A 14,498-nucleotide genomic window follows, 5' to 3' on the forward strand; every position below is an offset into this window, starting at 1 on the left:
TTTGTATCGTACCAGTAACAAAGGTAGGAATATTTTTGTGATGAAATAAAATAAGAAAAATATTGCATATCAAAGCTCATAAAGTTTTAAGAGAAATGCAAGCTGCTGCTTTGTAGTTAGAGTGTTTTGATAATAATACTTGATTTAATCTTAGTGATTGTGATCCTGTATTATTATGAATAACCAAGTACATGGACATCAGTGGGATATAAGTAAGGGTAAGAGAGACACTATCATAAAACATGAAATTCTATCACATATGTTAAATATTTTCTGCTTAAGTCTGTAACATCTCTCAGGGTATAATTATTGCTTTTAACTTATTTGTCTATTTGGTCAAATTAGTATTCGCACAGGGCAGCCTTTATTTGTTACTGGTTTCTTTACTGTTTTAAAGTGATAGGCTTTATTTTCATAATATACACAGTGCAGACATATACATAAATATTCTAGCAACTTTTAGTCTTGGGTAGACACAAATTAGTTTGCAATATTAAGCAAATGGGATAGTTTTTGCAGTTTTAGGAGGGGGGCCAACACTTTGCTGAAAGACAAATTATTCCTTATAAGAAATCACCTTTATCCTGCAGAATGCCAGGGTATTATCTCCTTCTGATTTTTTTTTTCCTTTTTACCAAGAGGAGAACAAAAATGCCAGTACTATCGCTGTTTAAAGGAGATGTTCAGTTATGTGTTCAATGTCCTACCTTGTTACTCGACAAAACTGATTTGTTTCCTAGTTATCCTCTCTGATTTTTGCAGTACAAATCTTCGTATATAAATTCTGCTTTTTTTCTTGTGCACTCAGGCTACAGCTCGTCGTTTGGTTGTCGTTAGAGTCTGTGCATTATCGTAGTTCCATTTTCTTCTTCCTTGTGACTTTTCCTTAGATTTAACTGTATTTTTGAAGTTATAAACTGGGACTTATTGTTGAAGATGGAATTCATTTCATGTATGAATGGGCAAGGATCAGTCTTGGCATACAGAGAAAAAGCAGATAAGCTTTGGGAAGTTTTTGAAATTACATGTGAGTCTCTTGTCTGATGTTCTGAAATCTGTCAGGAGCTGTTTCCTATGGAAGATGTCACACAAGGTGGCAGCACTTAGCTGCCTGGGCTGATGTCAGTGAAGCTAAGCAGGATCAACCCAGTTAGTATTTATACAGGAGACCACCAGGAAATCTGTAGACTAGACTGGGAGGTCATAAAGCATCTCAGAAAAAGGCACTGGCAAATAGCGTTTTTATTGTTGACCCAAAACCCCCCCAAAACAAAACACTGATATGGACATGTCCATATCATAGCCAGGAGTTGAGCTTGACTTGAGAGGATCATATATTTATTTATTTAGTCCAGAGAAGCAGAACCAGCCATGATGAAGAAGAATATAGCAAACCCTTATGTTTGCAGAATACAACAGCTGCTGAATGTTGTTGTTGACCTCTTTCCATTTTTGAACTGCAAAAAAATGACATTTAAACCATTCAGGATCAAGAACCATCCAGCGTTGCTGGGAGTTGGGCGGCATACAACTTTAATATATTATTATTATTACTGTTATTTTTATTATTATTAATGAATCTTAAGCTGCAATTTGGCCAATTCTGGTGGAATATCATTTTCCAGCTTTGTGGAACCACTAATTATGATATTGCCCCACTGATTGAATCTGGAAATACTCCAGTGGAACTTGGCACTTTTAAAATTAAAATTTTGTTTTGTTTATTTTGTAAAAACTGGAGTTTGTCTTTATGTTATCACTCTTGTATTACTGCTTTTATTATCCTTCATCACTGAAGGAATTAGCTCTATAATTCTTTCTTTTTCAATACAATAGTTGCAGTTTTGTGATAAAGTACAAATCATACCCATATTTTTTCTTCTAAAACTTTTTTTTAAAATCCATTCCATCATGTCCAATTCTTGGAGACTGCCTGGACAAGTCCCTGCACTTTTCTTTGCAAGTTTTTTCAGAAGTGGTTTGCCATTGCCTCCTTCCTAGGGCTGAGAGAAAGTGACTGGCCCAAGGTCACCCAGCTGGCTTTGTGCCCAAGACAGGACTAGAACTCACAGTCTCCAGGTTTCTAGCCTGATACCATAAGCACTAAGCCAAACTAGCTTTCTTTTAAAACTTATTCCTCTAATAAATGTTTTCTGTTTATTTTACTGTCTTGGGTTTTACTTGTTAGTGGGGACATTTTTGCCCTGCTTTTCTTAAGGGCAGAATGATCCCTGTGACTACTGTGCATATTGCTGACTATCAAAGCCCCAGTTCATCCCTCTGTGTGCTGCCACTGCACGATATCCTGTTGTGATTGCAGATTCTTCTTTTCTCAGCTTTAGTTGCTTCTGAGAATCAGAAGTGCTTTCAACCTGCCTGTGGCTTTTATGATGTCTTCAATCTGTATGAACAGATAACAATATGTATAGGTTGTGAAATGAGTGGGGATGAACATCTGGCACTCTTATACTTAGTTTTCTTTGATTTTTCTGTTACTTCCCTTTCCATATCTATATCTGAAATTTATTTGGATACCCATTATGTCAGAAATCAGTAACAGGTGACTTTTGAGCGCAATGTTTCATCGTGTCTGTTTCTAATTTAACATACTGTACAATAATAATATATGGTAAACAATAATGTTCTCTTTTGCAGGTTTGACAGATGAAAAAGTGAAGGCCTATCTTTCTCTTCACCCCCAGGTACTGGATGAATTTGTATCAGAGAGTGTCAGTGCTGAAACAGTGGAAAAATGGCTAAAAAGGAAACACAATATAGAGGAAGGTAAGATCTTAATAACTTTGAGAACCTCTGAACAAATGTTTGTTTATGATTGGACTGCGCTTAGAATATATTTATATTCTTAGTTCTGTAAATGTACAGATAAATAAGAAGTAACGCTGTCCTGAAAGCATGTTGCCTTCATCATTCTTCTATATACTACTAAAACTCTCATTGCATTTATTTGTTTGTCTATCTGTACCCTCAAGTTAGCCCAAACGGTGTATTATACTGCAACAATTTTTGAATCAAGGTATCTAAAATCCATTGACTTAAAGAATGTGTAAAAAACCTGGGACCCTTTACTCCTGTGGAATTGAAATTTCCACGATGTTCAGACCAGTTTTATTTGCAAAGTTGTGGCCATTGCAGTGTCCCCATGTTCACGTGATCATGATTTCTGATGCTCCCTGCCAGCTTCCCACAAGGAAAGTCAATGGGGAAGCTGGCAGGAAGTTGGAGCTCGCTCCTGCTCCCACTGCTCCTTTGCCCACCCGTGGTCATTCTCTTTATCTGTTTGGGTGAGTAAATATTGACTTGCTATTGAAGTTCATTTGCCACTACAATTATTTTTCTATTTATGATATATATTCTTCTTAGATCACAGGACTGCCCAGTATTGGGGTAAGAGAAATATGGTCAGCCTAAAATTTAATGTTCATTCTGGTTACATCAGACCACACTACCTTTCTTTCAAGGGATGACCCAACGGTCACAGGGTTGTCTAGTTCATTATAGATGTCAGTGGGACCACACATTTTCTCTATATTGCAAATACACTTACTGGTTTCCAGGAGCTGCAGCAGCCCTCCCTTGTTCTCTGAAGCTTGCTATTGCTTTCCTTTTCCTGCTAAACTAGTACAAAACTAGTTTGCCCTTGTCTTTTGAGGGTGCAGGTTCAGGCTAAAGCTAAATTTGTTTTAATTTAATTTGCACACAATTAATTAATATTAAATATAGTTAGCATGATTATTCTCTAAACTGTGTTCAGTAAATATCAGTGTCAATTTCAATAACAATATTTATCAGTCTCTAGGGCTTTCAGGGGCCATATGTAATCTCGGGATTCAGACTATTCTTTGTGCTAAACAAACATGTAAATCATATTGTCCTTAATATTTCAAATTGTTTTAAATACCTAGTTGTTTTCACCTGCCATCAGAATAATAGTTTGCCAGGCCTTCTTGTACCACAAGAAATAGCATTTTAAATATAGCATTTTAAATATAGCAGTATCAATTATTTTATTATCCCATTTTTCATTATGAGAATAAATTCATTATACATTTACTTTTTATTGGCAAAGGCTTCAGTGTTTATTAATTAACAGTGTAAAGAGAAATTTTGATACAAGTTCATCTAAAAAGTTAGGACCTCCGTTTGGAAGAGGAATGCTGCCCCCCCTGTGGTGGAGATGGGTGATGATAAAAAATATGATAAACAAATAAATAAATAAAATAAAGACAACTGAATTTTCTATAAAAGAAAGGGATTTTTTTCTAAAAGAAAAAAAAGGTCTTTTAAAAGTATAATTTTCTCCTGTTTTGACATAGTAGACCCCAAGACTTCATTCTTCCACTATATTGGCAAGACAAGGTAATACATACATTAATAATAACAATAGGCACAGAATGTGAGGAAGGATAGGCAAATTTGCTTAAATCAATTTCACCAGTTTCTCATTTTTCCCGTCTTAAGTTTGCTTTAACCCATTTTGGTGTGAAATTGTAATTTTAAAAATTATTCATGAAATTGTATTGGCTTTTTATGCAGATATCTATTAGTTCTCTGTAATGTGCTTTTTTCTAAGTATTTACAATGATATGAATTTTCATACACATTTTTTGTAACTGGAAATGCAGAGTATGGAAAAGTGTACACTTTGCATTTTAGTTCATATAGGTTCCAAATGTAGAAATTGGATCTGGCTGAATTAAAATTCAACCCAAACTAAGAGTTTCCCTGTCCCTCAAGGTACACATTGATACTTTTTACACTGTAGTGTCAGTTTTGCATTTTTTAAAAAATGAAGTGAACGAGGCCTATAGGCTCTGTGGTACATCTCTGAATTATGGATTGCTCCCCAGTTAATCCAATGGAGTAGTGGAAGGACCTAGATGAAATGAAATGAGCATGACATGCAAGTTACTCAGAAGTCTGACGGTCTTTGCTTCCTTTGTGTCTCCTAAATGCACTGTGGCTCTTTCAGCATGCTGATTGGTCAACATTCCATTTTAATTAACGAAAGCCTTAAAATTCAGCCTGTGATGTATACAATAGTTTGCTTACATATCATATTTAATGAGTTAGAAGAATTCTGTTTCTCCAGTGGTTACTGGGTAAGGAAGTAGTTGTGGGAAATACTGTCTTTTGATAAACTTTCAACAATAATAACATTGAGAGAAAAAGGCTTCCCTTCAAATCTTAGGCCAAGCCAGATCTTCTTCCTAGATAGAAAGCAATCGACTTTTTGGCAAGGCTCATTATTTGTTGCTGTGATTCCATCTGAGTTTGATTCAGTAGCTTATTTCATTCATAAGAGAGAAGGCCACCTTTCCAAGTAGGTTCTCAAACCATGCATGATTATGCATCAGTCCCTGAGGAAGATGGCCCCAAACCCTGAGGAAGATCTTTCTCTCTTTTCCATATAATGCACACAAATGGTTATATCAAATCAAAAGTGTCTAGTGAGCACTGTTTCCCTTTTTCCTATGTCTGTCTGTCTGTCTGTCTGTCTCTCCCCATATTCGAGAGCTGGAGGCAATATACATAGCATTTTTCATTTTTCCCCCCAGCAAGTTTTTATGGCTGTGAGTAAACACAAACCTGGGTCTCCTGGTCCAGTCCAACACATTAACCATGATTCGCCACCTCCTCTCTGCTTTGAGGCAAGTGAGGAAATGTGATCTTGCTGGCTGCTCATTCCTATCCCCTGCTCTTCAGCAGTTCATCACAGCCTGCCTAGGAAGCAAGATACAGCAGCCCCCCTCCTTTGTTACTGGATGCCAGCACTCTGCCCCTAATTCATTGGCTCATATCTTTCTGGGGGTCATGGGGGAGATTTAGGAATAGTATTAAATTAGTAAATAATGGCAACAGTATTCTGTGATTTTTCCCCCCCAGTTTTCTATCCATTCTAACTTAAAAAAATATTATTTATATTATTCCAGCCAGATTTTTCCCGCAGTGTCTCAGATAAGCAGAGAAAGCATGTATAAGAAAGACTCCACACTCTGTATTTCTTTTTTCGACTAAGCAGTTCCCTTTTCTTTTGTAAGGTTTATGGCTAGCATGCAGGCAGGATGAAACAGTGGTACTAAGGCTTATTAAGAATATGCAAACAGTACTATGGATGAATTAAAAATTAAAAATTGGAAGAAGGAGCTGCCTGCTTACCACTGGAATATAAGCAGAATTAACTTCGTTATTCTGATGTTTAAGATACCTGTTAGAATTCACTGACATAAAAATGCTTTGGGCCTCAGAGGTTTTCCATCCTGAGTAAAAGGTTGAAATTCTTTCCATAAACCTCTATTTTTTTAAAAAAAGATTATTTTTATAGGAGGATTTATATGGAAACATAATCTCAACCAGATTGTACAATATTTTTCTCGTTCTTTTCTCTGTGGTCTTTTCTACATGAGCTGAACAGTTTTCTATTCACCAAGGTCTTTTAAATAACTTTTGTAACTTTCAAACACCTTCAGTTTTTAAAACCTTTGTGAGGAGTTGCTTTTATTTTGAGTGCTTTCTTATTTTAATTTTTAATACATTATTTTATATTTCACTTGTTTTTTAATTTATTTACAGTCATCTGCTTTCAGAACTTTATCCAACACATAATGATAAGTATTTCTATTGATTAGTCTATTAAGAAATAGGGGTCTATTCACAAGCTAAAGAATTCCTACACTAGACCAGAGACATGTCTGACAGAAGAGATAAGGATGTTTATAAAGCTACCAAAAAATCAATTAAAATAAATCCTATTTCTCCTTAGAATGGCTTGGTCTCAAATCAGGAAGTTATTCATAAAGGGAGAAGTTGGACATCATTGGAAGTAAATTTCTAAAGCCTTAGCATTGGAATTAGGAAGCATTTGCTACTCTTAACAACCCCCTTCCCTTTAGCAAGAGAACTGATAATTTTGGCAGAGAATAAGTAATTTGAGCAATTGATTTTTGTCTGACTCATAGTTTCCTACTATATTTCACTGTGGCAAGTCTAGTTGTGTGCTGCATCTCTTAGGAGAGGATTTGTTGCAAATACCTAGGCTGTTGTATTTTGATCTTCATAATGAATATTTCAGGGACTGTCTTTGATAGAGATGTGATTGTCCCCATGTTTGTGTGTGTGTGTGTGTGTGTGTGTGTGTGAGGTTGTTTCAAAAAGTTTAAGAGTTTTAGAGTTTCTAGCTATAGCAAGCAACTTTTCCTGGAAGTTTATTGTGGTATTCCCTTTTTTGCTGAATCTAAGTTAAAATTTGTGGGAAAGTTAGACAGAAAAGGTATTTCCACTGGAAGAAAACTGACCATACGTATTTATATCATCCATACATCAACATATTTCTCTCCATCCTTGATTAAGAAAAGGCACAAGAAGAATAACGCAAATATTCATTCTAATTTCTTTCAAAATGCAAACTTTCACCCATCTTGCACATCTTAGGCAGTATTTGGTCAATGGCTATAAGACAAATTACTTCAAGGACAGTGCCTTGCACAGTTGCTAAATTACTGTAAGGTAGTTTTGCTGCATGCCCAAGACTCTCTTTCTGTCCTTACTATAATCTGAGAGCTGCTGAGTTTATAGTGAACTCTCCTCTAAGTATTTAATAGTCATTTAATGGGAACTCTTTTAAACCTGGAAGAAACTCAACTATTGCATGAGAAATCAATGGTTGCATAGTTTTTCACCATAGGGTGGCAATAGGTTGTCAGTATGTGCTGATCTTTCAATAGCAGTTTCAACAAATGCTCCAAGTGCAGAAGGTTTCTCTACCCCCCAAGTATGACATTTGTGAAAATTCCTTGTCCACGTAACAATTACCTTAGGTGTAGAAATATTCAAGGTTATCTTGTCTGCCTCAGAGATCACTGCTTCACTTTTGATCTGAGAGTTCCTTTCCACTATAAAGGTATGAAGAAAAATTCAGTGTTTTTGCTGAATGTGTTTTAGACATGATGGTCGCCTAACAAGAGTAATTAGTCTGGATTCCAAATTCCTCTTTCAGACACTTTCTGCTTTCAGGATTGGGACTGTAAAGAAATCTTGCTTAATTTACAGAATTAAATCATAGCTATTTGTGTACCATTACACTGTGTGTTCTATCAAAAGTCATTGTAGAGATACCTGTAAGACAGTCACAGAATCCTCTTGCCTCCTGTCATTATTTTCCTCATCTTCCATCATTTTGTCTTCCTTCTTAAAAGCATCTTGGATTCAGAATAGGCAGCCATAGCCAATAAGGGAACAAATCAAGGTTCTAGAATAGGGTGGACAATTTTTTGCTGGTTGGGGGCTGCCTTTAATAGACTTTGGAAGAGTAAATGAAGGCCTCAGTGGGTAAGGCTGTCTTATTCTCATGTGCAGGGTCAAGGATCCCCCTTCTACTTTTTTAGGGAAGAAATTGGAAGAAAGAAACAATTTTTAACTAGGTTAAACCTAATTTAGAATTGGTTTATGTGCTGTTCCATATGAGAATGATAGGCAGCCATGCTACCAATTTTTAGCTACTGAGGGCTTCATCTGAAACCTCAGGGTAGCCTATTTCTACTCTAGGTTTTTCCAACTCATGTCTGGTCTCCATCCATTTGTGCAGAATAGTTTCCAAATGTGTATTATTCCTCATAAAAGAATGGGATTTTTTTTTCTGAGCAGATGAACCAAGCTCGTAAAGTGGTAGGCCATTTTCCCTCTTTTCAGACAATATGCATAGCTACGTAGAAAAGTAGGCTACCCTGTACAGTTATTCCTATGTAGGATCTGCAAGTGGTCATATATAAGAGATTATTGTCACTGATTAAATGTGATTTCAAAAGCTGAACTTTTGTTCAATTTTAAAAATAAATAAAAATCCATCAGCAGAAATGCCTCAAAGTGTAAATACAAGTCTTTACTGCCATTCCGGTATGTAATAAAATAAATCAAATGGATTTTGTGGATCTCCTACATTTATTCCCAACATTTACTTGCTCCTAATATCTAACATCTCCTGTCTTCTTTGTGCTTTATTATTTATTTATTTATTTTTACTTATTCAAATCTGTTAGCTGTCCAACTCCAGTGGACTCTTGATTCTCTCTTACCCAAAGAAGAAAATATATGCACTACATAGATATCAGAGCCACGTATTCCAATTTTTTTAAGTTCAGAAATTCTAAAAATTGAAAACCTTGATCGAAAGCCTTCTTGGCTCCAGTTTCAAAACATTTATCATGCCTAACTGGATAAGAAATTGTATTTATCTGGCTTATCACTCCCAGTTTTATTTCATACTGAAGAACATTACTGTTCACCATGAAAGGTTTTCTGCTGTTGAAGTTAGAAGGACTTGCCCTTGGATTGAAGTAGTCAATAGTATACTGAAACAACATTTGTTTGTTTGTTTGTTTGTTTATTTATAATGTTTATATTTGAAGGAGTCTTGATAAGAATACAAAAACAATTTGTCCAATCATTAGACATTATTGTATCAGTACATTGGGTTTTGGTGATGTGGTAATTGGTCAATATGTTTCTAAAACATTATACAGTATGTAATGCATAAGAACAGAATTCCTTATTGAAACTGAAATACTCTCTTATATCCCCAAATAATGATTGTGTTATTCAGAGTCACTTGAGAGAGAAAAAGATGAACATGGTCTAAATGTCTATTCTCAAGGGTTCTGGTGTAAAACATTTTTTTTTACTCATATTTTAAAAGAATGAGAAAAGAAAATGAACCCCTAGAAATCAGACATAGGAATAGGAATAGGAAGCAACAGCCTTTGGTGCTTCTATTTATTGGAATCTGAATATATCAGCATTCAGCCTTGGTATTTCAATACTGAAGCTTTTCTTGAATACTCTAATTTTTAAAAATTGTTAAGAGTTGAAAGGCTTTCTTCTAAATTCTGAACTCAACAAGGATTAAGAAGAAATTCCTCCTCTTGTGGTGTTAAAGGTGAAAGTCCTGTCTGTCAACCAAGAAGAAATACTTAAAGACTAGCCAACTTGAGAAGTGCTGGAACAAAAATGAGCATGAAAGTCACATTTTCCTTTATAGTCCAAGCAATGATGAGAGTTATTTGTTTTACCAGTCCTAAAAATATTGGGTTAATAGAAAAATATCACAGGCCTTAATAGATCCATCCTTATCTTTCCTCCCCCTCAACAAGTATTTTCCCATAGGTATGCATGCACGTAAGAGTGTATGCAGGGAATAGGTGTAGCCTATAAATACCTTCTAGGTATCCATCCAGCTCTTTATCCACTGCATAACTGTGATGTACCAGCTGGTGAAACTCCATACTACACAGTATACATTTTTATAGGACCCCCAAAGAGCAAATCTAGTCTTTTAGGGCAGGTATAAGCAATGAATGTCCCTCCAAAAGTAGTTACATTCCAATTCACATTAACCCTATCTACCATGGCCTGTGAGGCATAATCACGGAAGTTGTAGTTCAGCAATATTTGGAAGGGCTCCTCTGCCATTCTTGCCTCAAGGAGATTCTCCACCAACAGTTGTATCAGAATGAATGCCACTTTATTGGCCCTTATGCTGGCATCACCACATTCCACAACTGTTTCAACTCGTTCACTGCATTTGCCTGACTTGCATTTAGGTGACAGTGTTGCTGGATGTAAGTATTGTTCTTTCAACCACCATATGCTCGCTCTATGGAAACACTACTTTTTTGCAGTGTTTTCATCATAGGCTCTGAGCCTGTTCATACAGGTATGTCATAGACTGTGCATACAGTCTTGATGAATGGTACAAGATGGGGGATGTGCAGCAGGCAGAATTCATTCCTCTTCTGTGCTTTCATTTTTCTTTTTTAGACTGCATGAAAAGTGGTTTATGTTGTGTTGCTTGAGTAACAGGAGTTTTTAGGAACTTCCAGACAAGGCGTTTATCATGTAGACAGTCTGCCTCATTATGAAATTTTATAGGGTACTGGATGACTTGCAGTCTTCTGAGTTTTCCACTGTTTTTTATATAGTATAAACCTTCATTAGAAGAAAGAATATGACTACCAACAGATTCCTAGAAAAGAGAAAGAAATATGTTTTTGTAAGTTTTCTAATGTTCACATTTGTCTTGAGGACACTTGAAGTTCTTCTCAGTGCAATGCTTTCAGTCCCTAGAGTACAATAAATAAAATGTGACTTTAGTACAAATGTATGTATGTTGTAGTTACAGTAGGGTTCCTTCAGAGAGAATGAAATAGTTCCCTTGACGTAAATCTGCTCCATGTTGGATCACTGCTGTCTCCCATGTGGTAACATATCATTTCAACTGCTAATGATCCCTTTACCCTTACTGACGTTAGCCGACAATTCCCAAAGGGTGTTCCTTTTGTTTCCCTTCTCAGCTGGTCTGAAAAGAGAGAGAACTATTTCAGTCTTGACTTCACTGCAGATGTTAAGGATTGCACTACAGAGTTCGGGAAAAGTCTATTTGTTTTCAGTGTGCTTAAGAACATGGAAACAAGAAAGTAAGCCAGTAAATCAATATACGTTATATTTCATGACAGATTAAAGTTGTAAATAGAAAATTCACAGGGGTCTACTTTAATTGTTCTTGAACTGCAGGGTTATTGTTCAGGATTGTCCTTTTTATTTGGGTATTTTGAAAAAAAAAGCCTAAAGATTTACAGGTAAAAATTGCACACACGCACACACACACACATGCACAAACACAAACACAAGCCACAACAGGGATAACTGCATATTTGTTTGCAAAGGGCAAACAAAAAAGAAGAAGCAACAGTTTGTATTCAGTTTGAAAGTTTTCCAATTTTTTTTTTTACAATATAGTGAAAACAGACACAGAGATTGTTACAATTTGTTCTTATGTTACTGAGCCAAATCTTTAGAGCTCAGCTGGCCTGTGAAGCACCAGTTCTCAGTAACCTGAAACTCCCATAAGCGTTATTCTAGCCCCTGAAGCCTAATTTCATTCTACAATGCATAATTGTGTTATGTGTAATACGCGTACAAGAATTATATATCTGCAAGTGTGTATGTGTGTGTGTATAAAATTCTGCATGCACATGTTATATATTCATTCATATGAACATGGGTAAATTAGGTATATGTGTACGTACAAGAGCCAGTGTGGTGTAGAGTCCTATTCCACCCTTAGGTACAGAAGCTGGCTGGGAGACAGAAAGCGAGTCCAGAAACATCTATTTACCAATCCAAACTGGACCAGTGTGGTAGGTTGTAGTCTACAGCCTTCAATGAAGAGACCTTCATCCCGTAGTGCAGCCTTTCTCAACCTTTTGACTCTGGAGGAACCCTTGAAATATTTTTCAGGCCTCGGGGAACCCCCGCACATTCAGGCTCAAACATAGGCCAGAAGTTACAAAATTCATTTCATGGGTAGGCCTACACACACACACACACACACACACACACACACACACACTAACAGTGTTCTTAAATTAAAAAGAAAGAATGAAACTTACCTCTTTAATGTGAGGTTGCCCAAATTTGAAATATTTTTTTAAATAAATCGTGATTTCCCAGGGAACCCCTAGTGACCTCTCACAGAACTCTAGTTGAGAAACCCTGCTGTAGTGGATTGATTCAGGCTTATAATAATAATGTCTATGTACATAATCTGGCAAATAAGACTCAGTGCTAGCCAGCCCCATAGAACACTGTACAACACTGCTAAAAGTGGCACCAAGAACCTTTTCAACTATGTTCTATCTGAAAATATATGTCCTGATTAAGATATAGCTATTTAATCCTTAGTATTATAAATGGCCCAGCAAGGCAGTCGACAAACTAATTCTTCTGTTTTGCTCAGGGTTCTGTGGAGCCATTCTAACAGTATGCTACTGATTATGGATACCACATTATAATCTCCCCCTCCCCATTTTTATAATTTAATAATTCTCTTTGAAAGACCAAATTGAAGAGATTTGTAAAACTATTTTTAATTACTTCAGTGCTTAGCCTTTTATATGGTGCTGATGGCCACTGGATGGCGTTAAAAGGGGACTGGAAAAAATCATGGAGGACAAGTTTGTCAAGGATATTCAGTCTTGGAAATTCAATGTTTTCTGCAGGCTCGGAACAGCATATTTATAAATACTACTTGCAAAGGAGTAACGGTGGGAGAGAGGTATGCTTCCACACCCGGTTGGTGAATATCTCATGGGATTCTGTGGGATATTGTGAGAAATAAAATGCTGGACTAAGATGGATCTTAGCATGAGCCTGCAGGGCTGTTCTTAAAACCTTTTATTATTATTCAAGAGATGGTTAATCCACCAGTTGTCTTTGATCCTCCAATTTCTGCCAATCTGCCTTTGTCTTTTCCTATTACCAATTTCTGCCAATCTGCCTTTGTCTTTTCCTATTACCAATTTCTGAGTTTTGTTAGTTAGAGAAAATCTGATTGAGTGCAGGATACAGGTTACTCACTCTGCTCTAGGAGATGTGTGAATAACATAATACCACATTCTGAGGAAGGAATTTTAGCAACAATGTGATCTTACATTCTTAATGGTATCATACACTGTTTACTTAAGGAAGGCTAAAGACAAGATATTTTTATATATCAGTTGTAGCTAAAATATTAATTCCCAGGCAGAGAGTTGCAGAAGTGTTTAATAAACTCTTAAAATTTTGGGAATAGATATTGTCTTACGTATTTCAGAGTAAACCTGTTATCAAACAAAATTTGATTGGTTATGTACCATCAAGTTGGTATCAACTCTTAGTGACCAGATAGATAGATTTTCTCCAGGACATCCATCTCCAACCTCGTCCTTAAGGTCTTCCAGTGATGTATCCATTGCTGCTGTAATTGAGTCTATTTACCTTGCGAATCGAACTTTTGCTTCCATAGAGTGTCACAGGGAAAACCATGGCTTGCACAATTCTGATTTTTGAATGTATAGATGTGTCACATTGTCTGAATATCTTTTCCAAGCCCTTCATGTGTACCCTACCAAGTGCCAGTCTGTGGCATATATGTTGACTGCTGGTTCCTTTACTCTTGATAGTTGATTCTAAGAGGCAGAAGCTACTTACCACTTCAGTATCTTCATGTCAATTCTAAGGCTGGAACCATGTTTTTACTGTGCTTCTTGACTATAATTACTTTCATTTGCATTTTCAATTATAAGAATACAGTAGTGTCATTAACATAGCACCGGTTATTGATGTTTCTTCCTCCAGTTTTAAAATCTCACTCATCTTCTTCTAGTCCAGCTTCTCTCAATATATATTCAACATATAGGTTGAAAAACAGTGAAAGAGTACACAGCCTTGTCTCACTCCTTTGCCAAGCTGTAGCCAATCTATTTTACCGTGTTGTATCTGTGGCTTTTTGACCTGTGTGTAGATTTTGCATGAGGACAATAAAACGGGGCAATGGAGGTGTGAGGCTAAGGGAGCGTAAGAGAAAATGGTACAGAAAAATTGAGGGATTGGATTTCTGGTTTGGTATGTTGCACTTGAATTAAGCATGGTGTGGGCAAACCTCTGAG

The 14,498-nt window shown here is 36.4% G+C and overlaps 1 protein-coding gene across 1 annotated transcript in view; it reads left to right on the forward strand.

Moving 5' to 3' along the window:
- The window catches only part of PDE10A (phosphodiesterase 10A), a 126,348-nt gene that overhangs the window by 47,652 nt on the left and 64,198 nt on the right, over positions 1-14,498 (forward strand). The window contains exon 2 of the mRNA XM_063307696.1: positions 2,656-2,784. Within this exon, the coding sequence (XP_063163766.1) occupies positions 2,656-2,784 (129 nt within the window). The remainder of the gene's footprint in view (positions 1-2,655; positions 2,785-14,498) is intronic.

The sequence above is a fragment of the Candoia aspera genome, chromosome 1 (assembly GCF_035149785.1).
Source record: "Candoia aspera isolate rCanAsp1 chromosome 1, rCanAsp1.hap2, whole genome shotgun sequence".
Classification (NCBI taxonomy): Eukaryota; Metazoa; Chordata; class Lepidosauria; order Squamata; family Boidae; genus Candoia; species Candoia aspera.